Source organism: Spermophilus citellus (assembly GCF_964194105.1).
Source record: "Spermophilus citellus genome assembly, chromosome: 3".
NCBI classification, from domain to species: domain Eukaryota; kingdom Metazoa; phylum Chordata; class Mammalia; order Rodentia; family Sciuridae; genus Spermophilus; species Spermophilus citellus.
The window spans coordinates 171,712,879-171,735,090 of NC_138184.1; the positions used below are offsets into that span (position 1 = coordinate 171,712,879).

The window sequence follows — 22,212 nt, forward strand, 5'->3', positions numbered from 1 at the left end:
TTCTAATTTAAATCCAGAACCTTGGCACCTGAATTTTAAGCAGTTCCTAAATTCTTGTGCAGGAAAACCTGGACCAGATTTTGAATGTTTTAAAGAAATTTTACTGTAGGCAATGAATTAAGACTTTTTTTAAAAGAATATTTTTATTTGTAGATGAACACAATAACTTTATTATTTATTTTTTATGTGGTGCCGAGGATCGAACCCAGTGCCTCACATGTGAGACGCAAGCGCTCCACTAGAGCCCCCACCCCAGCCCATGAATTAGACTTTAAAAAAAATACTTTTTTTTTTGGTAGTTTAGATGTGTATAATACCTTTATTTTATTTATTTATCTTTTTGTGGTGCTGAGGATTGAATCCAGGGTTCACAAATACTAGGCAAGCACTCTACCACTGAGCTACAACCCTAGCCGGAATTAGACTTTTTAGGGTGAGTTAACAAATGGAAAAAAAGTCAACAGCAAATCAGATTGGCCATTTAGAAAGATCATTTTGGTGGTAGTGAGGAAGGTGAACTGACAAGATCAGAACCTAGGAAGAAGAATCAGATGACTGGTATGGGTGGTGAAGAAAGGCAATGACATTGATAATGGATAGAGCCCATGTTTAACTTAATCATATTTTTAAAAAATATTTTTTTAGTTGTGTTAGGGTCTGTAAACAAGTCAAGATGGCGCCTGGCATTTTGCTAGAGGGAGTGGTTTGTGAAGTAACGCCAGCGAGCCATTAAGTGTGGAGATTCCTTATTGGTTGACAGCTGTATCTAGTTTATGTTAATTAAGATGTGTGGAATGTATATATACCCCTCCTGTCCTACAATAAACGTCTCCCACTCCTGCTGTATCAATGTACACAAGTTGCTCGTCACCCCCCCCCCCCCAGGTTATTTTGCTGCAGCTGGACTGCGGCGTAGTGGCACATGAACACAATAACCCCAGCCCTCCAATAATATTTTAACAAACAGAAATGGTAAAATTTCCCATATAACTGCAAAATAATCACCGAATATCAAAACGTTCATTTATTCTCCCTATGGTTTTGGTGTACATGCATGGTTTCATTCACATCTATATTAATGTCCAAATTTTGATCTTGTCTGGATATTTCTTCTAAACTTCAAATGTCTACTTCTGCGAACTGGACATCACTTCCTGGATAATGGATGTTAACCAGTTTTATAAAATTCAACATATTCAAAACTGAGCTTTTCCTTTCCAAGGCAGAATTGTGGAAACTAAGAGACCTTCATTTTCTTTCATATCCATTTAGGTATCTAAGTAGAAGCAGGAATTCTGTACTTCCTACCTATGGTAAACTTAACCTCAGAATATAAAAAGACAAACTGATTTCATATTCAAGAATTTGTCACTCATAGTTTCAACTATTTTAAGTTACCCTTTAGAACATATAGTGAGGTAATTTTGCTTATGCAAAAAACCTTAACCACATACCTTAAGAGGATATTTCATGGGAGCACGTCCTGAAGCTAGGGACCGAGCCTAGTTCAGCACTGACATTTAACTATGGTTATATTACTCTTCATTTAGTCAATATTTGAAGAAAATGTCCATAAGTAAAAAATATTATTTATGAAAGTAGTTCTAAAAGAAAGCTGATAGTATTTATGAGCCAGAAAAAAAGAGATTTCATGTTTTTTTTTTTTTTAAGTATTGGAGACTGAAACACAGGGATGTTTTATCACTGAGACAGAGCTGTATCTCCAGTCCTTTTTTAAAAAAATCTTTTGAGACAGGGCCTCACTATGTTGCTTAGGGTCTTGCTAAAATTACTGAGGCTGGCTTTGAACTTGTGATTCTGTTGCCTCACCCTCTTGAGTTGTGTACCACTATTCCAGGCCTCAAGGTCCTTGGGAGAAGGCTAAGGATGGAGAAAGGATGAACTTAAAATATCATCTTGGTCTCGGTATGGTGATGTAGGCCAGTAAACCTAGTGACTTGGGAGGCTGAGGCAGGAGGATCATAAATTCGAGGTAAGCCTTAGCAATTTAACTGAGGAGTCTGTCTCCCTTACTCCCATAAAAGGACTGGGAATATATAGCTCAGTGGTAAAAGTGCTCCTGGGTTCAATTCCCAGTACTGGGGAAAATACAAAATAACAAAACCAAAATCAAAAAGATGACAAGAAAAACATTCCAAAAACTGACCCTCAAATCAATGAATACCTAATTTATGACAAAACTATGTAATAACAGGAAAAGGAGTTTTCTTAATAAATGATGGTTTGTTGGTTGAAAGCAAAATCTACACCATAAGATATCAATTCTATAAGATTTAGGTAAAAACAATATAGTCATGTGTGGAATAACAATGTCTTGGTTCAACAATGGACCACATGCATGACAGTGATCACCCAATCATTTATTGCCTGGTGACGTGGTAGCCATCTTAGTTTGTGTAAGCACTATATAATGTTCACACAACAAAGAAATTGCCTAACAACACATTTATCAGAATATATGCCATTGTTAAGTGACACATGAGTGCATCAATTAAAAAAATAAAGCTTCTAGAGAAACATAATGATTTGAAATCATTATGTTGGGATGGGCAGATTTCTAAAAGAGGATACCAAAAAGTATTAAAGGAAAAGGCTGATGGGGCTGGGGTTGTGGCTCAGCGGTAGAGCGCTCACCTAGGACGGGCAGGACCTGGGTTCGATCCTCAGCACCACATAAAAATAAATAAGTGAAATAAAGGTATTGTGTCTAACTACAACTAAAAAATAAAGATTTTTTTTTTAAAAGGAAAAGACTGATAATCTTGACTAAATTAAAGAACTTCTATTAATAAAAAACCCCAACATTAATAAAAGGGCAAGCCAGAGGCAAATCCATAAGAATTAAAATGAATTAAATTAAAGAATTAAATTTTGAAAAAAAGATCCAAAGTTCACAATTGCTGGACTTTAGGGTATGTGTACATTCAGCTTCAATTTATTCTGCCAGATGGTTATCTACTTGAAACTCGAATGCTTTCTTTCTTTCCTCTCCCTACTTCCCCTTTTGTGAGGGTGGTGATCAAATCTAGGGTCTTGTGCATAGGCAAGTGATCTGCTGCTAAGCTACACCTCTAGTTCTCTGCTTGAGACTTGAATAGGCAGTTCATAAAAAAAGATATCCAGGGCTGGGGTTGCGGCTCAGAGGTAGAGCGCTTGCCTAGCATGCATAAGGCACTAGGTTCGATCCTCAGCACCATATAAAAAAATAAAATAAAGATATTGTGTCCACCTATAACTAAAAAAGAATTTGGAAAAAAAAAAAAGATATCCATATGATCATAAGCATGTGTGAAAAGGCACACAAACTCATTGATCATCAGGAAAATATATCTTCAGATATATACATAGATCTTCAGATATATGGCAATATCATTTCATTCCCATTAGAATGGCTAAAACAGAAATTATTGGCCATACCAAATATTAGCAAGGAGTTATAACAATTATAACAAGTTTGTAAAATTTTGGCAGTATCTCCTAAAGCTTAAGTATATATTATGCATACCCTATCATCCAAAACATCCCGGTCTATAATTTATATCAAACAGATATATGTACATGTGTTCCCAAAGATACACATAAAAATGTTCACAGCAGCACGATCAGTAGTATTCCCACACATTCAATGTCTATTAACAGCAGAATATTGTGGTATATTCATACAATGCAAATGAAAAATAAACAACTAGTACATATATGAAAATGAACAGATCTTGGGGGGCAGCTTCTTAGTGGGTATTACTATTCTATTTCTTTTTTTTTAATATTTATTTTTTAGTTTTCTGTGGACACAACATCTTTATTTTATTTTTTTATGTGGTGCTGAGGATCGAACCCAGCGCCCCGCGCATGCCAGGCGAGCGTGCTACCGCTTGATCCACATCCCCAGCCCCACTATTCTATTTCTTGACCTAGGTGATAGTCACATTCACATAAACATGCATACATTATGAAAACTAATATGATTTTATACTCATTTGAATACAGTATATTTTAATGAAAGTATTATTTAAAGAAACTCCTTCTCAACAAAGACAAAAGATTTCAAAATGATTTCAGTATCAGATTCATTAAGTATGTGAAGGGTCTAAAATTTCCTTCAGTTATACTTTACTTCAGTTAAAGTTTCATTAGGAAAATGGTATGTTATAAGAGCATTCATGTCTTGTGAACGTGTACTGTTCACTGTATTACCACTTCCTTACAACCAAAAATACAAGTTTTCAACTTCTAAGGAATCAACATGAAGACCATTTAGCTTAAAAAAAAAATTTTAACACAAAATTATGATATTATTTTCTCATTTACAATTAACCTTCTACTCATAGTTATTCCATTTTATTTTAGTTTAATTTCTTTATTCTTCTGTATGCACAGGGAAAATAAAAATGTTCATCAGTTCCAATCCATGATGTCAGTACTGAGACAGTATAGTATTTTGGGATGGAACTAACTCAAGCTTACCCTCCCAATTTCAACCTCTGGCACTCAACCAGGATCTTGGAAGGCTAATGACGATAAGGATGAGATCGCTGATTTAAAAATGTGTTTAGAATTGGCAAAGACATCTGGGCATGGTGATGCATGCCTGTAATCTCAGTGGCTCATGAGGATAAGACAGGAGGATCACAATTAGCGGCTCAGCGAGGTCTTAAGCAATTTAGCAAGACCCTGCCTCAAAGACAAAAACACAAAAAGGGCTGAGGATGTGGCTCAGTGGTTAAGTTCTCCTGTTCAATCCCTGTTACCAAAACAAAATGGAATAAAACAAAATTGGCACATTCTTTGTACCTGGGACCACAAGTGAGTACCATTACACACAGCTTACCATTCCTTAATTAAGAGATTAAACCCCATTCATATTTGTAACTTAGAAAGTTAAGACTGAGCCAGCTAGAAGGTTGATAGTAAGTCTGATTTCCTAGGAATGAAAAACCAAGACACTGTGTAGGCACTGTAAAATTGGTTTTGTTTTTTAATGGCAGGTCAAATATCCTGAAACATAACATATATTTTGATAGTCTTCTAATCCCAGTTGAGTTCAAATATTAAAGTAACACACACAAGCTAAGAGAATTCAATATTGTTCCAAGGCACTTACTGAATCTCCATGACTAGATGAAAACAAGAACAATTAGGATGACAATTAGACAGTATATAATATAAAAATAACTTTTTGCTTACAATTTACAAAATGTATTATTATTACAATCTTTGATCTCTGATAACCTGCAATGCTGGCTGCATGAATCCAGCAATTTTAAAATTCAAAAACTATTTTCTAAAACTTCAGGGCAAATAATTTACAAATAAGGTACACAAAGATTTAGACCATGCAGAAATTTCTTACATCTTCTGTTAATAATATTTTATGACTGCAACTTTATCAAATTATATACCTACTTGCCCTGTACATATACAAAATAATGCATACATGATAAAACAGCAAAAGAGTAGTCCTTAAACTCAATTTATCATAAAAGTATTACTATATTAACATGTCTACAAGCAGCGTGTAACAGGGTTAAGAGACATTAAGGCAATAATACTTGAAGTTACAAAATAAACCATATTTAATACTTTTTCCTAAGGCAGGTAGATGGTCCCAGCAAAGTAATATCATGGTAACAATCTACACTGCTGTTAGTCCCACATTTTAAAGATGGAATACTATAAATCTGGCTTTCAGTGGCACTTGGATTTTCCAGTAAATTTAAAGTGTCTTTTAGCTCCCTGAATCATGTCCATTCTGAAGGTGGATCTCTTGGTCCTTTGGGTTTTCCACAGCGATTACCAAAACCTAGGGTCAAAACACCATAACTGGTCAATGTCCAGAAAAACCTTTATACTACTAAAACCATATCCACAGACATCCTCATTTTCTGAAACAGATTTCCAGAAGGGAATTCATAATTCAAACCAAATGAAACTCTATAAATAAAAAACAAATAAACATTTATTTGGGGTAACTGAAAATAACTGCTTCTTTTAAAAAATATTTTTATTAGTTGTTGATGGATTTTTATTTTATTTATTTATTTATATGCAGTGATGAGGATTGAACCCAGTGCCTCACACATGCTAGGCAAGTGCTCTATCACTAAGCATAACTCCATCTTGGCAAGATAGGTGGAGGGAAGCAAAGCAAAAAATAAAACCGATTCTATCACAAAGTCAGAAAAATATCTACGCTACTTTAGACTTTCAAGACAAAAGATTCATTTGCTTATATATTGAAATTTTAAAAATATTTTGGGTTTTAATCTCAGTTGTGGAACAGAATTAAGTTAAGTATTTCATTTACTTCATGATTATTCCAAGACACTTTGACCATGCATATTTCATTCTTGGCAAGTATCTTTTCAAAACCTGAATAAACCTTAGTAAAAAGTCTGAAAAACTCAAAAGGAAATCCTGGAAAATGATCTTTTCTAACTCTTGACAGCATTAACTATTTAGTTTTTAAATTATTAATTAAACAAATTACCAATATCTGTGGCTTCTGTTGGACTCTCTGCTATTTGATCTTTCTTGTCACTGGAAGTAGATGGACATTCTGTACAAGTCTCTGCGTGAATACCTCCTGCTGGATGATCTAAAATACAAAACAAAGCTTCAATCATCATTCTTTGTAGCACCATACATAAAACACTTCAATTGTTTTAGTGTGGGCAATAAGTTAAAAGAGCAACTTTTACTTTCAGTTATAAATTTTAGTGTGCACAGAAAATCATGTTAGTTATTCTCTTTTCTTTTGGGTACCAGGGATTGAACTCAGGGGCACTCGATTACTGAGCCATATCCCCAGCCCAATTCTGTATTTTACTTAGAGACAGGGTCTCAACTGAGTTGTTTAGTGCTACGTTTTTTGCTGAGGCTGGCTTTGAACTCGCAATCCTCCTATCTCAGCCTCCCAAGCCTCTGGGATTATAGGCACGCGCCATCGTGCCTAGTATGTTACTTATTCTTGAGGGTACCTAGAAATTTGCAGTGAGAACTTTGGCAATGTGGAAATTCTTGTTATGTTTTCACTTTATTCCATATAACTAGATCGTGTATATTTCCCTAAAGTAGGTATACTACATGCTTTGTGTTCTAAGGCAATAATTGCAACTGAAATGCCTTTAAATAGAAATTAACGGCAAAGAAGTTCTTGGTTAATTAATGGACTATTTGTCTTCCAAAGTAGTAATTCTTTTCAAATCCTACTTGTTTAAATTGTAGTTAGTTTACTCATTTAATTATCAATGTTTAAAACTGGTAACAAAAAATTAACTATTAAGATTCATTCACTCCTTTACAACCTTTATTATATATCCCCCATACCTCCTTGAAGAACTTTTCTAGAAACTTAGAATTTAATTCAAATAATACATGATTCCTATCCTCAAGATGATTAGTCAGCAAATTTCTTCCTAAGATCTCTATCACATATATTTTGTTTTTTTAAGTTTGTTTTTCTTTAAAACAATTTTTAAAAAGTTTAAAAGGCCCTTGTTCAGCTCAAGGGCATATGAAAAAAAATGAATCCAAGAGCAGGATTAGGCCTGTGGGCTACAGACTGCCAATCCCTGGCCTAGTGAAAGACAGAAATGAACAGTTATTATAGTAGTGTGATAAAGTGATAAACTTTATAATGAAATAATACACAGAGTACAAAAGGGACAGAGAAGAAAAACACCTACATAAAACTAGTGGTGGTGAGATATTCTATGCAGGGCCATATACTAAGATGAAGAGATGATCTAGTCTTAAGGTCTTGGCTTTTGAAGTAAAGGTCAACTAAGGGTTAGTGGAATTGATAATTTTATTATTATTTTTTGTGATGCTAGGGACTGAACTCAGAGGGTCTCTACCACTGATGGAAAGGAACTTACTAATAATTTGCCAAGGCTGGCCTCGAACTTGCAATCCTCCTCCCTCTGCCTCCTGAGTTGCTGCGATTATAGATGTGCACCACTATGCCCAGTTCAGTACTGATGATTTAGAAGTAAACATGTAAAAAACTTGGAAATAGAAAAGTACCAACTAGAGCACATAAGAACAGCAGGCAATACCTGTGAGAGCCCAACTGTAGATGACCCTAAATTGTGGCCTAATCTTGTTTAACATATGTTGTTTAATTTAATTAAGTGCTCACAGAAATCTTCTAAGGTAGGTACTATAATTATCTCTATTTCACAAATAAGAAAATTTGGGCTCAGAAAAATTAAGTAACTTGTCAAAAGCCAAATACTATGTACAATGGCAAAATTGGGATTGCAATCCAGGTCAGGATGGCTTGAAAGATTCTTCTCTTTTCATTATAATCTGATGCCTCAGTAAAGACAGAGGGAGTAATGAGTTTATGTGATGGAACAGACCCATTAGGTCAAGATTCAAGGTGTAAGCATGAAAGAGAAGACCTGAGACAGACTGGAGAATAAGGGCAGAGACAACAGGTAAACTGAAGAATTTGTACAGAATAGGTTGTTTTAATAAGTTCCTTACATGGTCACGGACATATAAAATTAATAATAATTTGTTCCACTTTAGTATTATAGGAAAAGTAGTATGGTAAAAAATTTTGTAAACTGGCATTGTAACAACTGGTTTGGGTTACATAATTTTATTGGTTGTTACAAATAAATGTAAATATCATTAGAGGAGGATATCTAAAAAGAATTGTTTTTAATGAATCCAATCCCATCATCTAGGTAAATTTGGGGATTTATTAAAGTCAGCATCTAACTTCTAAATGTTTTGTTTGTGCATGGGATATTGAACCTGGGGCTTCACCTCAATACGCTAAGCACGTGACTCTACAGCTCTACCATTGAGCTACATGCCCCAACTATTAAGTGTTTTTTTTTAAACAACAGAAAATTAAATACAGTAAATGTCTTAAAAAATTACTCTACATATTAACATGTAACTACTGAAAAGAGATGTTCTTATAATTTTTCCAGGTCAATAATATCTGGTTAATAATAATAATTCTAGTTAACTTAGAAGAATTATACCACTTAAATAAAGCTTCTAGAAAAGTTGCCCTAGATATCTTCAAATATAGAAATACCAAATACCATGAAACATGCTTTTATAGAAATTAATCTACAAAGTCTATTGAAGAAAGGAAAAAAATATCTAATAACTCACCACATTTTCCATTTCCAGAGGTTTTCAATCCCTATAAGGAAGATATTTAATAGCTATTATATTACATTTATTTTATGTGCAAATAATAGAAGGCTTAGTCTGTTATGGGTATATATATATATATATATATATATATATATATATATATATATATATAGTCCTGAAATATCAAGGTCTAAAGATTTTCAATGTCAAAGGAAAACAATGATGTTTTCAATTATGCTTAAAAATCATGTTGTTTAATATTGCAAGCAAAAGTTTCTGAACGAAAACTGAAAAAGCAAGAGCCATTGCATAAAGGAATATACACATAGTTGAAACTTGCCAGCCATCTACCATATTGCATTAAACTTACTGATCTTTATAAGATTATCACTTTTGTAGGATTGTCATTATTTCATAACAATTAAAATGCATCTTGTTTTTATTTCAGAGATACTACGGAAGTACTAAGACCTGTTCATAACTTCATAATAATTTGGAATATGATATAACTTACAAATTTCAAAAGCAGCTTGAGAAAATAATACCGAAGTGATGATCTTATGTAGGTAAGGTTGTGCTTTTATTAAAACAATCTCCTACATTTTATATAGATATTATACCAGAAATCTTAGAATAAAAAAGACTCATCAAAAAATCATAAATTATATTCAATGGTTTAAAGATGACAGTTATTATAACAACCTTAAGGCTTGGGATATAGCTCAGTGGTAGAGCGTCTGCCTAGCATGCATGAAATCCTGGGTTCAATTCCCAGTACTGCAAAAAATAACAACTGTAAGAGAAATAGGTGAGTAAAAATATTAAGCTTTAGTTGCTCCAATTCCAAAAGGACTTACTTTAGATTCTATTTGTTCAGACCATTCCTGACTTTGAAGTTCATTCCATTCTGATCTTATAGGTATATCTGAGAAAAATAAAATTTTATTATTCAAATTACATCATTAACTCCTGAAATCCCTCTACATTAAAGTACATACAAAACAAGATTCTACACGTTTCAGGAACTATTGCTCTCATTAAAGAGTTTTATTTTTTATTAAATCAAGACAATTCCTGAGTTTCTGTCCCTAAACTTTAAATTAATTCAATCATCAGCTTATTGTTGTCTATAGATAATCTGACAAACTTTAGAAAATTAAAGGTACAGTGCTTCACTGTTTTTAATGTCTTTAGAATCAGTCAAAATGAATAATGTACTGGTAATATGACTCATTAGAAGAGTAAGCATCTCCACTGAATATGAGACACAATAAATATATTCAAGCTTTTCCTGTACTGTTTTTAGAAGATTAATGGGGAGAAGTACATTATTAATGCTTTGAAATATGATCACTTTCGCCCAGTTCTGATAGTCTAGTGTTCTGAAGTATCTCTTGGTTAATACCATTTAACTGATGCCCACCCACAACCAAGCTTAATGTTAACTACACTAAAAAGTGAAGCAATTAGTGTTCTTATAAATACCATTTTAAAGGACTTTTCAAATGAGGAATTAAAAGCATGCTAATATCAATTCAAAGAACTTTTTGAATTTAATTATTCAACATAACAGTTATTAAATTAAAACTGGCCACATTTTCCAGAGTCTTTTATTATAGTATAAAATAAATGTAAAAGTAGAAGAGACACTCACTATGTTCACTTGCCAATACAAAAGATTCAGGAGTTCTTTCAGGTAGGGGCGGTGGTGAATCTTCACTAACATCACCATCTAAATTAAATACATAAAATGTAGTCAATTTATTAAAAATTCACAACATGTCATCTAAATAAAATCTGAGAGCTGTTTTGATATTCTAAAAATTATAGTCACAAGTATATAAAAGATCAGTTCCTTTAGAAAAGCGGGGTGGGGTGGGAAGGAATTTAAAAGGGTCACATGAAAACAGAAGGGAGACCAGAGAACAGGGGCTCAGGAGGAGGGAAGAAAAAAAAGAAAAGTGGAAATATTGGAGAATAAAACTGACCAAATTATGTATTATGCATGTCTGAATATATCACAAGGAATCCTGTGATGTATAATTATAATGTACCCATAAAAATGTATACAGTAATATAAAAAATTGTTTTAAAAACATTCTTAAAAAGACTAAAAACAAATCTTTATCACTCAACTCATTATCAAGAAGAGTTGTCATGCTTACTCTACCACTATTGCACAAAGATTTTTCTTACACTACAGACATAAAGCAGATTTGTCCTCTGAGGCTGAAGACTCAATAGAGAAGTCAATTGCCTAATGGGCTTATTGATGATGCTTCTTTAGTCCAAAAAAGAAAGCTTTAGTCATTTCCTTAAGCCAGTATTTCCCAAAGTGGATTCAAATGCTTAACTCGTTTCATGATTTTTGCCATACTATACACAATCTGTCCTATTCACTGATTAAATATAATTTTAAATTTAACTATGTACTTCAGTCATATTCTAAATAGTAATAACTAAATAATATTTGAAATGCTAGTTATTTTAATATACACAAAATATAGCTATTAAAATTTTGATTCCCATTTATTATTGCCTAAGATATTGTGAACAGTGTATTTATAAGAACACTAATTGCACATGGCTATAATTTGAGAATACTGACAAAAGTCATATGAAAGTTTTTCACTTTCATATGAAAGTAGCCAGGCATAGTGATGCATACCTGTAATCCCAGCTACTCCCTTGGGAGGCTAATGTTGGGAAACTGGAAGTTCAAGGACAGCTTTAGTAATGAATGTAGCAAGACCTTGTCTCAAAATAAAAAATTAAAAGGACTGGGGATGTATCCAAGGCATTAAGTAAGTCTCAGAGGTTAAGTTTATTATGCCTTAGGATAAATAAGTATATTAGATCTTTGAGCTGTCAATGGTGATAGAGAAAGTAAATGTGAGCATACAATTCTGTATAAACCATAAGGACTTTCAGGCTAGGAAGCATGGGATAAAGAAAAGGTAATGTAAGAATCCCATCTTATTTTCTCTGGGCCTTGTCCACTGGACTCTTTTAAAATGAACAAACAAACAGGGCTGGGGATATAGCTCAGTTGAAGAATGCTCAGTTGGTAGAGTGCTTGCCTGGTATGCACAAGGACATGGATTCAACCCCCAGCACCACAAAAAAAGAACAAACAGCCTGCCCACAATACTGTCTTTTATCATATCTGATAAGCTATGCATTAAACTGAAAATAAAGTACTTTTTCAACAATTTGAGGCAGGTTAAGAGTGCTCTTTGCCCCTCCTACATTTATTTAGCTGGATAAACAAGACAATATAGCTTGGCTTCTGCATCTATCTAGACTATCTAAATTCTCTTGCCACTAAATAACTAGCTACATTATCTATCTGATAGTAGCAGTGGAAACAGGATAAGCCATCACTGTATTTCTCTTTGCCTTCTTGTTACTAAAAACTAGTAGTTAAGAGATGGTTGTTGAAAGGAACAACACATAATCTTGGCATTGTGATACCATCTCATAAATTAAGTGAACAAAGCAGGAAAGGTAATTCTATTTGTATCTTAAAAATTTTGTATCCCCTCATTTATAACAATCTTTACTTTTAATGAATTTATTTTCTGGGCTGGGAATGTAGCTCAGTGGTAGAACAATGTATAATGCAATCCTCAGTACTGCAAAAAAGAAATAAAGGAAAAAAAAAGAGAATTTATTTTATAACTGTGGCCCTTGCTTCTTGACTGGATATTTCTTTTCTTTTCTTTCTTTCTTTTTTTTTTTTGGTGGGGGGTACTGGGGATTGAACTCAGGGACACTTGACCCCTGAGCCACACCCCCAGGCCTATTTTGTATTTACTTAGAGACAGGGTCTCACTGAATTGCTTAGTACCTTGCTTTCACTGAGGCTGGCTTTAACTCAAGATCCTCCTGTCTCAGTCTCCCAAGCCACTGGGATTACAGGTGTATGCTACCATGCCCAGCTTTGACTGGCTGTCTCTCCCTGGATCTCTATATTAGCTTTCATATGTTCATGTTACATAACTACCGTTTTAAAAAAAGAAGTTATTAAAAAAAAGTTTATACAACTAGAGACTGCACATTTTACATAGGCTTTTGCCTGTATGGAGCATACTATGGGTAAATCTGAGAAATCTTCCAGAAGGCTTGAGACAAGACTAAAATCAGAATTCATGTAGTATGCTTAATATGCACGAGGCCCTAGGTTCAATCCCCAGACCAAAAAAAGAAAATTCAGGGCCAGGAATTTTTGCCAAGCAATAAAGGCTATTTTAGGTGTCAATACAACATTATTTAGCTAACTCACTAACAAATTCTAAGACAAAACTCCCTAATTCTTATATCAAATCAATGATATAATATATAAAGTAAACAATTACTAACAATTAAAAAGAGGACTAATTGTACTTAGGTTGCAGCAATGAATATTTATACAGGAAAATTTTCAGTTAATATCAAATGAATAGAAAGGTGAGTAAGGTGAAAATAAATGAGAAATCAAATTTACAGCTACCTTTGTCTTGAAACACAAATTAAAAAAAAAAAACCCAAATATGAATTAGCATATAGCACAGTGTTTTCACTTAATCCTGTACAATATTTGTTAAAGGAACTCTTTCTGTATCATCACGAGACTGGTCACCTGATAATAACTTTTTTTTCCTTCTGCTTTTTTTTTTTTTTTTTTGAGTACTGGGAATTGAACTGGGGGACACTTGACCACTGAGCCACATCCCCCCACTATTTTGCATTTTATTTAGAGACAGGATCTCACTGAGTTGCTTAATACCTCGCTTTTGCTGAGGCTGGCTTTGAATTGGAGATCCTCCTGCCTCAGCCTCCCAAACCACTGGAATTATAGGTGTGCACCACAGAGCCTGGCCCCGGACCTGGCAATAACTTTTAAAGAGAATATCATATCATGCATCCTTCCTGTTCTCACCAAATTCTATTTCCAATGAATAGTTTAAAAAGAAGGGAGGGAAGAGGAGAGGGGAAAAAAAGAGAAAGGAAAGGAAAATTTCCTGGGAAAAAAAGCCCCAAATTTATACTCCATGTATATATAATTGCTTGTTATATATTTTCTTGCAGAGTTAAACGTTAGCAGTTATAAGTATATATGTATAAAAATAGAGCATATAAGTATAGTTATATTTCAGATTTTGAAGTTGAGGAAGAATAAATGGTAATATAACTTAAAATTATGGAAAACTGATAAAATGATATTTACAATGATAATCATTTTCTTCAGAAGATTCTTCAATTAAATACATCATATCTTCAGAAGATTCTTTAATTAAATACATCAGAGAAGAAGAAAAAACAATAGAATTTGGGCTAGGCATGGTGGTGCATGCTTATAACTTGGGAGACTGATGCACGAGATTCATGAAGTTCAAGATCACCTCAGTAATTTAGCCAGACCAAGTCTCAAAAAACAATAAAAAAGGCTGGGTATGTGGCTCAGTGGCAGAGTGCGCCTGGGTTTTACCTCTCAGTACCCCAAAACAAAGAGAAAAAAAATCGAAATTCTGTAACTTACAAAATTAGATTAGAATCTCATGTACTCTACCAGATATGTTCTCAAGACACAAAATACAGTATATATGATTGGAGAAAAGTGCCACAGCCTGGATGGTTTTATAATTGGTCAGAAATAGAAAGTTATCTTTCAAGTTCATAGTACTTTTTTGGGGGGAGAAGTGGGTGCTAGGAATTGAGCCTAGGTCCTTGCACAAACAAAGCCATTCTTTACAGTATTGTATCATTATTACTTTAAGCAATTCTATTTTCCCTAAAAAAAGGTTCACTAATCAATATATCAGTAAATAGCTTTCATGTTTATACATCTGCTTTCATCTTTATGGGGGAAGGAGGGAGGATGGAAATGGGAAAGATAGTAGAATGAATTAAGACACACAATAGGCAAGTGTTCTACCACTGAGCTATATCCCTAGCCTCACAGTACTTATTTTGTCTTCACATTGTATCAGTCTGCAATGCCCTTCAATAGATGAGTGGATATAAGAAAATGTGGTACAGATACACAATGGAATATTATTCAGCAACAAAGAAGAAATGAAATTATAGCATTTGCTGGTAAATGGATGAACTGTAGACTATCATGCTAAGTGAAATAAACCAATCCCAAAGAACCAAAGGCTAAATGTTCTCTCTGAAATGCGGATACAGACTCAAAATAGGCATGTGTGTGTGTGTCTGTGTGTGTGTGTGTGTGTGTTGGGGGGTGGAGGGGTGGGTGTTTGCCAGATTGGACAGGGTAGATATGGGGGAAGGAGGGAGGGAGGATGGAAATGGGAAAGACAGTAGAATGAATTAAGACAGAACTTTCCTATGTGCATATATGAATACATGACTCTACATCATGTACAACCACAAAAATAGGAAGTTATACTCCATGTATATATGTCAAAATACATTCTACTGTTATATATAACTAAAAAGAACAAATAAAAAAATCAGTCTGTGTGTGTCACCATCAAGGTTCACTGATCAATATATCAGTAAATAGCTTTCATGTTTATACATCTGCTTTCATCTTTTTGGTCTGTTTAAGAAAGCATCCATGGTTTTTAATAGCAGATCAAAAACTAATAATATGTCTTAGAAACTGAATACATGCATTATCTTAAGACCACTTGGGCTAGGGTTGTGGTTCAATGGTAGAGCACTTGCCTAGCACATGTGAGGCACTGGTTTGATCCTTAGCACCATATAAAAATAAATAAATAAAACAAAGGTATTGTGTCCATCTACAACTAAAAAAAAATTTAAAAAATGTTAAGACCACTTAAAGAAGAGTCATTAAATTATGGTTTTGTTAACTAGGTAGGTATATATCCCACTCACTACTAAATGAATTAATTACTCATTCTGTTGAGTCATTTCCAATATGGCTCTTGGATTAAGCTCAGGACTGAAAGCGACTTCATTTGTAAGTAATTTCCAAAAATTTTTGGTAAATAAATAGAAAAAGATGATTAGATATTTATGAGAAACATGGGTAAAACAAAGCCATTCTTTACAGTATTGTATCATTATTACTTTAAGCAATTCTATTTTCCCTAAATTACTTCTAATTATTCAGTTAGATAAATAGTTTGGAAAAACAAAACTGCTAATACAATGTGGTCAAATTAAGGTAATAATAAACAAAACCTTATTTTAAAATAATTAGTATTTAAAATTTTGTTGCAGATTCTAGACTATGGAATAAAGAATGGTATGGAATAAAGCATAATAAATTAATACAGATAAAGTGGTTAGAACAGTGACTGATAAAGACATTTAAGTGTTAGATACTGTATTATTACCTTTTTCAGCACCCAAAAGTATTGTTTCTGCCATATCATGTCTAGCAATGGACATTGGCAATACTTTCCTAGTAGAAATGCTTTCAGTACTAGTGGCAGCAGAAACTGTAGCACTTGCTGTTGAAATATTAGTTTTATTCTTGGTCACAGCACCATCAGAGTTCCTTTCATCTGAATCCGAGTCATCAGAGTGAAGAGGATTAGTAAAGCTAAGGGGTGCTCTGAATAGAGGTGAACTATTTTGATGATCCACAAAGGTTTCAACTTGTGCTGTAGGGCTTGGTGTTAAACTCACAGTTTTCATAGTTTGACAGTGCATATCTGAGGATTTGCCTTCAGATGAATCAGGTGTGGCATTTTCAGGTCCATGAAATGACCACATTACATGCCCTTTCTTATCAAGAGGCAAGCGATCTGGCCTTGGAGGTGTGTCTGAATTCTTCTGTGATTCTTCTGGTGCAGTAACAGGAGCTTTATTTGACTGTGCTGCACTACAGTCCACACAAGAATTCTGAGATACGTCATCAACTTTTAGATCCCCTGAACTTACTTCCTGTGGCTTAGACATTTTATCAATTATACAAGATGAAGTAGATTTAATTTTAATTGCATGTCCCCTATTCAAGAGTGCGTTCCCATCGAAACTTTTTGGTCCCTCTTGGAGAGGGACTTTCTTAATCTCAAAACTTAAATTTCGCTCCAATTTTTTATCTATTTGTTCAATAGTTGATTCATTTTTCCCTGGAAGATCTGTTGATTTATTATAGTTTCTGTTGAGGTCTGTTGAATGCTGTTCTGATGAAACCACGTGCAATACTGGCTTTGGGTGGTATCTATCATTGTCCTGCCACACAGTAGTGACTGTTGGAAAAGCTGAAGGGGGAGAAGGTGTCAAGATGGGCGGCACTGGATGAGGTTCTGGTGGTTGCAATATTTCTTCCTTAGCATCCCCTTCTACAAGGCAACTGAAAAATATTAACAGAAGTTATATTAAAAGCCATTAGAATATGGTTATAAATAAAAAAATTATAATTTTCAGGGAAAGTTAATGTTTATCAAAAGCAATACACATATACTATTTTTAAAAAGTCATATAATGCAAGTTTTAAAGAAAAACAGTAGTTTGCTCTTATGGACTTCCAGTTAGCCACAGGTATCTACTTTCAACTTCTTTCACAGCTGTTTCTGACTTATTTCAAAATGTTTACACTGCTCTTTTGGTTTCACACATTCTCTACTGATTTCCTACAACATAAGCATCTTTTCCGGTACTGTTTTATTGTAAATTTTGGCTAACTCCATCTTATGACTTCAGATATTATTCATATGTATGACACCACAATTTCTTTCCTTCTGTAACTTCCTGTTTTTCCCCAATAGCCTTAGGATTCTGTGTCATTATTACTTTAAGCAATTCTATTTTCCCAATTGCTTGGTCCTCTATGTATTATCTGTAACTCATTTCTTTTAACTGTAGTACAGATTTGTAGTATACCTCTCAATAAGGGTCAAACACACCAGGTAACTATCAACACCACAGATAACACTCTTAGATACCTCGGGCATTGTGCTCCAGTGTGAATCACTGGCTCCTTAGGCCACCATGGAGCTCTGGTTTCAGACTCTCATGTTTTCCAGTCCCCATCTTTTTCTTGTTTTGGTGTGTTATATTCTCTAGTTACTTCTCAAAAACTATATGTAGGAGGCAAACTTCTTGAGGGCTTGTATATACTTGAGTATTATATTTTCAGAACCATTAATTTTTTAAAAGATAGAGTCTCATTATTGCCTAGTATGGTTTAAATATGAGGAGTTACACAAAGGCTCATGTATGAGGCAAGGCAAAAACATTCAGAGGTGAAATCATTATAGACCATGCAAGCTATAACCTAATCAGTGGATTTAGTTCACTGATATTGATTAACTGGATGGTATCTGTAGGCAGGCAGGGTGTACCTATAGGAAACAGATCACTGGGGTTTTAAACCTACACAGTTTATATTTTGTCCCTGGTGAGCAGAGCTCACGCACGCTCTCTCTTTCTCTGCATCCTGGTTGCCATGTCCTGAGCTACTTTCCTTCATCCGCCATTCTGCTGTTCTGCCTCACTTTGGGCGCAAAGCAATGGAATTGGCCAACTGGAGACTGAACATCTGAAACTGTAAGCCAAATAAACTTTCCCTCCTCTACATTGCTCATCAGGTCTTTTGGCCCCCAAAAAGCTGACTAAAACAAACTGGCACTGGGAGTAAGGCCACATTGCTGACTAACCTGACCACATGATTCAGAAGCCTTTAAGTCAGTTTGCAGGGAGAGGAATTTTAAAAAGTTTAGAGAAGCAACTGGAAAAGTTTTAGAAGACTGTAAGTGGAGCTCAATGGACAATTCAGATGAGAGCTTGAAAGACCAGAATACCCATAGGACTATGGACAGTAAAGATTGGGTCCTAAGGTTTCAAGACTCTTGAAAATTAGACTAGAGACTATTGATGTTATGTTCTGACAAATAAGTTTCTACATTTTGTTTGTGTTCTGAGACATTTTGTGAGGCTATATTTAAAGGTGATGAGCTAATTATATGGCAGAGAAAATTTCAAGGCAGCATTCTGGCAGTGGCACCGACATTGCTGGTGGTTTTGGGCCAAGTCTACTGTGATAACCAGGAGCAGAAAGCAGAGCAGAAAAAAAATTGAAGTTTGGCCAGAAAAGTGTGAGTAATACAAGGGCTAACGAAAGTGTGATTGTTAAAGAGTTTATTGTCACTACAGAAATGACAAGTACTTTGCCCAGAAACAATAGGAAAGATGGCTTAAGTCCATCTCAGGTTTGGCAAGAACACACCCATCGAATTCAAGGGTATCAATAATGATTTCTTTGAAAAGAGACTATGGGGCACTCTGCTTGCACGGGGGTTGCTACAAAGCTGTTTCACCATGCTTAGCTGCCAAGACACTCAGAGGCTGCTGCAGCTGGGTCTTAGGAGGATTGGTTACTGCTCTAAATAGTGGCAGACCTTGGTATCAATCACGTGGTGCTGGTTTTGAAGAAATGCAGGATACTGGAATTAGAGAGTCATGGAGGTCTGGGAGGCCAGGCAAAGTGCAGCAGATCAAAGTTCTAGTGTGCTAGTTCTAGTGTGCTGCCTCTGAAAGGGTGATGCATGAAGATGTGAGAAGGAAGCTGAAGCTGCAGTGGAGACTCCTGAGATTAAGTAATGCAAGTAATGTGGAATCTGACAAGGAAAGGTATGGGAATCAAGCAGAGACAAACCCCGAGAGACCAAGGAGGCTCAAGTAGCAAGGACACAAGAGCGAAGCTATATAAGATCTTTGGAGAGAACATCACAATGCCATGTGCTCCGGATGCTGGATGTGGAGCTACAGAATTTGTTTGCCCAGCTGAGTTTTAACCTTACTTGGTCTCATCCCTTCCTTCTATGCCTTTATTTCTCCCTTTTGGAATGAAAATGTTTATTCTATGCCATTGTACATTGGATATATGTACCTTGCTTTTGATCTTTTAAATATTTTTTAAATTGTAGACGGACACAATACCTTCATTTATTTACTTTTTATGTGGTGCTGAGGATCCAACCCAGTGCCTCATACATGCTAGGTAAGTGCTCTACCACTGAGCTATGACTCTAGCCCCTTGCTTTTGATGTTTTTTTTTTTTTAATGTTTTTTTTTAATTTGTAGGTAAGCATGATACCTTTATATTTTATTTATTTTTTGTGGTGCTAAGGATCAAACCCAGTGCCTCACATGAGCTAGGCAAGCTCTGTACCACTGAGCCACAACCCCAGTCCCTGCTTTTGATCTTTACAGGATCAAAAGAGCAAAGACTTTGCCTTGAGTCTCAGAAGAGATTTTGAACTTGTGAGTTCTGAGTAATGCTGGAACTTTTAATGTGGGGAGTGGTGACTTTGCTCAGGATTTCTGTCTTGCAGCAGGAGCCTGCAACTGCACTGGGAACTTCCTGTGCAAAGGTGCAGATCAAGATTGCCCAGTTGCTATGGTGACACCCTGCTTAAAGAGGTACTGTGCAAGGCACAGGACTATCAGTCTTGACCCTGAGTTCAGACACCAGCTGCCAGGGGTAGAGAATTATGAGCCCCCAAAGATAATTAAATTTAGTTGGCTGCCCAGTACTTTGTCCTTCAGCCTGCCTGCTTTGAAGAAACTTCCTCACAGAAAACCAGTTTAATGATAAAAACCTATATAATAAATGTGCTGAGCTAGCACATCTATCAGAGGACAGTGTCCCATCTGGTCCCAGCTTTCTCTCTGTGTCTGTTTGTCTTTTTTAATCCCCCATATCTCCTTGCTGGTTTCTGAATTAATGGCCATGCAGGTTGTGGCACTTTAACACTACAGGAACACTTAGAGATGAATTAAATGTACTTTGAATTATGAAATAGACATCAGCTTTTGGGTACAGGGGTAGAATGTTATGATTTAGATATGAGGTAAAAGCTCAGGTGAGGTAATGCAAGAATATTTGGAGGTCTGGAGTTGTGGCTCAGTGGTAGAGCACTTGCCTAGCATGTGTAAGACACTGGGTTTGATCCTCAGCACTGCATATAAATAAATGACTAAAATAAAGGTCCATCAGCATCTAAAAATATATTTTAAAAACAGAATATTTGGAGGTGAGTTGTAACCTAGTATGGATATGAATTAACTTGGGGTAGTAAGTAATTGTAGGAATGTGGGGTATGGCTAGAGAAGAAGGGTCACTGGGGGTATGCTGTTGGGGATTTAATTTTGTCCCTGTGATCAGAGCTCTCTCTCTCTGCTTCCTGGTTGCCATGTCCTGAGCTGCTTTCCTCCATCATGTTCTTCTGCCCTAATGTTCTGCTCTACCTCTTTATCAGAGCTATTGAGTTGTCTGACTATAGACTAAATTCCTGAAACTGTCAGTCAAAACCAACTTTTCCTCTGTATGCTGCACTAATCAGTTTTTTTGGTCCCAGTTAGGAAAAAGCTGACCATGGCTGTCTTCAAACTCACAGTCCTCCTGCCTCAGTCTCCTGGATATATAGGATTAAAGGCACTTGTCCGCATTCATAGCTTAAACCTACTGTTTCCCTTTTCTTTTTTTAAAGGCACAGAATTCTAGATTGATTCTTTTTCTTTTAATTGTGAGCTGTTTTTTTTTTCCTCCTCTTGGAATTTTTAGTTTCTTCCTTTTTATTCTATTTTTTAAAAATATTTTATAATATTCATTTATTTTTATGTGGTGTGGAGGATCAAACCCAGTGCTTCACACATGCTAGGCAAGCAATCTGCCACTGAGCTACAACCCCAGCCCTCCTTTTATTCTTGATGTTTTACAATCTCATGATGTGACTTTAAAAAAATCCATTGCATTCCAATCCCTTTATACATATATTATGCTGGGAACTTGGTATATACTTTCCATATGGAAACTCATGTCCTTTAATTCTAGAAACTTTTCTTATTTCTTTGCTAATTTCTTCTCTACTTTCTTTTCACACTATTAGTTCAGCAATGGACCGACCTTCTGTTTTAGTGCTCTAATTTGCTTATCTTCTCTCTCCTTTCATCAATTCATTAACTTTTTGGGGAAAGTTTCTTGACTATTTTCCAACCTTCTTTTTAATTTTTAAAATTTATGCTGTTATATTGTTTAATGTTCAAAGGCTTCTTATTATTATCATCTGGCTCTTATTCATGGTTGCAGGATTTCCTAATGAATGAGAAATGGGTTAGTTATTTTTCTTCCATCTTTTT

General features: G+C 35.1%; 1 protein-coding gene across 4 annotated transcripts in view; it reads right to left on the bottom strand.

Annotated features, from left to right (window-relative positions):
• Positions 1–4,971: 4,971 nt before the first annotated feature.
• PTPN12 (protein tyrosine phosphatase non-receptor type 12) overlaps positions 4,972–22,212 on the bottom strand; it is a 110,438-nt gene continuing 93,197 nt past the window's right edge. Inside the window, exons 13-18 of one of the 4 annotated variants that reach the window (XM_081282804.1) lie at positions 16,458–17,422; positions 10,799–10,876; positions 10,002–10,069; positions 9,160–9,190; positions 6,509–6,616; positions 4,972–5,821 (exon numbers count right to left, since the gene is read on the bottom strand). In XM_081282804.1, the coding sequence (XP_081138930.1) occupies positions 5,760–5,821; positions 6,509–6,616; positions 9,160–9,190; positions 10,002–10,069; positions 10,799–10,876; positions 16,458–17,422 (1,312 nt within the window). In that variant the 3' untranslated portion in view covers positions 4,972–5,759. The remainder of the gene's footprint in view (positions 5,822–6,508; positions 6,617–9,159; positions 9,191–10,001; positions 10,070–10,798; positions 10,877–16,457; positions 17,423–22,212) is intronic. The other 3 variants (XM_081282805.1, XM_081282806.1, XM_081282807.1) reach the window with 3 other exon arrangements.